Here is a 3,045-nt window from a genome sequence, read left to right as displayed (position 1 = left end):
AATGATAGTAGTGCTAGAAAGAAAATCATAGAATGCTTTAAATATATATTAGTAGCATTTTAAAAGAATGAATGCTATTTACTCACCAATTTAAGGATAGATATAAATTACTGAGTAAAGTTATACATTATTGACCAGAAAAGGACGACCGAAATAATTAGGTAACTCGCCACTGGTCATTTATTCATTCCCTTTCAACGTCCCGAACTCGCTGAGACATTACTATCTGTTATGCTATGGAGCAGAAGCAGGACCACACTCGCACCTTATGATCCTTTTCCAGCCGGTGAATAATACCAATGAATTTCAAAAACTTAACTGTTTCGGATTTTGATTTTACCCAACAACAGGCAGTACTATCTGATGTACGTAATTTATTTAAATATGTAAGAAGCGAGAAAGAGGTAAGTGTAGTAGAAATAACAATGCTCTAGTTTTACTCTGTAGTCTGTACCAATTTGTTGTACTTGAGAAAGTGGAATGAATTTGGTTCCAAAACTGGAAGACTTTTCTCACATGGGGTAAAGGTAAATAAGATCACCTGTCCGTCCAATCCTCTCTACATTTCTGTAACTGTAACTCACGCCCATTTCCTATAATTAGACAAACAATCACGTCCTCCTCCAACATTTCACCATGCTTGATAATATTCTTCACTGTGTTATTTTGTTCCCTTTTGATTTAATATAATATTTTATTTGGAACGGAAAAGACCTCGCCATCCACGCAGAAACAACACCCATCCAAGTTATCGCAGAAAGTTTCGGGACAAAAGGCAAAGTTTTTCCATTGTTTAAAATAAGGGAAAAGACAAATCAGCACTAAAAATATAAATCAATGAAATGACAAGACAGATAAAGACGGGTTAAATTTACGTCATGGGAAAGGGGAAAAGAAGAAGAAGGAAAGAAAAGATAAAGAAAAAAGAGAAGATAACATAACAGTCACTGACTTTGCTGTACCCTTCAAAGTTAAAAACAGAGAAACAGACACGAATTTTAGGGGGAAGCACAAAGAAAGAAAATTGAGGCTACAATTTTGTTATAGCCTTATAGGAACCATTTGCGCTACAGTCATTACCAACGGAATTTACAGAATTCCGCACAGAACTAGCTTCTCCGTATCTATAACCCGTACACAACTAACAAAAGCGAGATAAATCCCCCTCCACCTTAATTAACCATGGAGGAAAACTAAACATAACTGTACACCAAACAAAAGCGTACTCCGACCGTGGAAGACAGAAAACAGAAGTAATTAAAATCAAGTACCTCAAGTAAATTTAATGTGAGAATAATGTCAGCAAGTAGCATTTCACCGTTTTCTTTCTTCAAGGTTGGTCACTTTTATGGCTTCAATTTCACCCACTCGTATCGTCCTTCCAAGGGCATGTCTTTCACAATATCATAATTATACCTGCAGATTCACAAGGAATATAATACACGCAAATTAGTATATCACAGTTTTTAAAGTTCGCATTTGAAATGAAAATGTGTTACTATTCTCTTACTTTTCTGAGAAGCGTTTCTGAATGTCTTTCTCCGCGACGGCGAAGAATTCTTCGAGCTCCGACTCCGTTGGCCTTTTCTGCGGCGCTGGTGGAACGCCACATCGAGATTTGGTTTTGGTCTGCATCGTTGGCTTCTTCTCCGCTGAATCCACCTCCTGCGAATTCGCAATTCGAAGCTCACTCGAGAGACTCATCTCTCTCCTGCGCGGACACAATGTTGAGTGTTTCCGTTAATTTCCAGAATGTGTGACGCGTATATATGTATAAGCGCATTATTGATACATGCACGTCAGAGAGTTAAGGAATTAGATTTTTGAACGGAAGAAATAATCATGATTACTTGCACATACGATACGATGCACTCACACACCTTTAATTATTTGAATTCAAACTAACGGAATCATTAAAGATTTGAAACGATTGAAGTCACTTTTCTTTTTTGAATTTAAAACTATCAATAATAATTTAAAACTTAATTTAATTCGAGACCTCATTTGTTGTTCACCGCAGTTGCACGTCGACGTTTCAACTTGAGCGTTCTCTACCTGAAAAAAATGCGTTACGATACACATTACACATTAATGAGAAGCACTTAATGAGAGACAAAACGCAAGTTCAATTAAATCGCTGCGCCGACAAGAATTTTAGGTGATTCATTGATAATAATTAACAATAATCACCTCCAGATCTGAGAATTTGATGATTCGGTTTTCGTCGAAGGATCCGTTGCTGGAGCAACACGACGCCGGAGATTCGCCGGAACAGCGCTCCTCCGACTCCGGCGAGGTTGTATTACTCAAACTCTTGAGTTGAACGAAGGAGGACGGTGAGATGTTGTTGCTGTTGTTAATGGCGATTTTCCTTCTCTTCGGTGAAGTCGCAGAAGCTCCAACGCCCAATGCAGTTCGAGCTCGTGTCTTCACCTGAGCCATATCCATGAATATGCTGTAATCTCAATTTCAGTGTTGAGTGTGTGTGAGACAGAGAAGAGGGAAGTATTGTGTAGTGTTTTGGTGCGACGAGGAAACTGTTACGAAAAGGGGAGAAGGTTGAGGCGTTGGGGGGTTTGATAGCGGTGTGAGGCGGTGATCACAGGCACCGGAGGGACGGCGAATGGAGGAGTGACACGTGGAGGGAGTTCTCGGTGGATGGTGTCGGAAACGGAAATTGATGATACGGTTGGGAGGGGAATGAGTAAACGAGAATCATGAGGTTAGGAATGAAGAATCATATATAGATTGTTTCGGGTTGGCTGAGTCTGAGAATTCGGTTGTGAGTGAAGATTGGAGAGAGAACCGGTCTCAAGCAAAATAATTGTGTTCCGAGCAAATTACACTTATATCCTTTTCTTTGTTAACATTTATTTGGTTGTTAGTTTCTCCATTCGTATTCTTTTCTTTTTTTCTCTTTTAGCTTAACATACAGATATTCTTTCAGAATATTTTATAATATTTCTTTTATATTCAGTTCTTCTTTTATAATACTTTAAATATTTTTTTTTCTATTACTAAAGGCAAAGAAACAAACAACAAAGG

General features: G+C 38.4%; 1 protein-coding gene across 1 annotated transcript; it reads right to left on the bottom strand.

Moving 5' to 3' along the window:
* Window positions 1-915: 915 nt before the first annotated feature.
* LOC114176355 (cyclin-dependent kinase inhibitor 7-like) lies at window positions 916-2,812 on the bottom strand. The gene is made up of 4 exons (XM_028061380.2): window positions 2,191-2,812; window positions 2,000-2,055; window positions 1,511-1,711; window positions 916-1,416 (listed from the first exon to the last, which is right to left on the bottom strand). The coding sequence occupies exons 1-4, from the start codon at window positions 2,446-2,448 to the stop codon at window positions 1,347-1,349; spliced, it is 585 nt and encodes a 194-aa protein (XP_027917181.1). The 5' UTR covers window positions 2,449-2,812; the 3' UTR covers window positions 916-1,346.
* Window positions 2,813-3,045: the final 233 nt, after the last annotated feature.

This window comes from Vigna unguiculata, chromosome 3, assembly GCF_037176805.1.
Source record: "Vigna unguiculata cultivar grain cowpea cultivar isolate G323 ecotype 2 chromosome 3, ASM3717680v1, whole genome shotgun sequence".
Classification (NCBI taxonomy): Eukaryota; Viridiplantae; Streptophyta; class Magnoliopsida; order Fabales; family Fabaceae; genus Vigna; species Vigna unguiculata.
The sequence above is the reverse complement of the archived record's forward strand: the minus strand, read 5'-3'. Positions and strand labels throughout refer to the sequence as shown.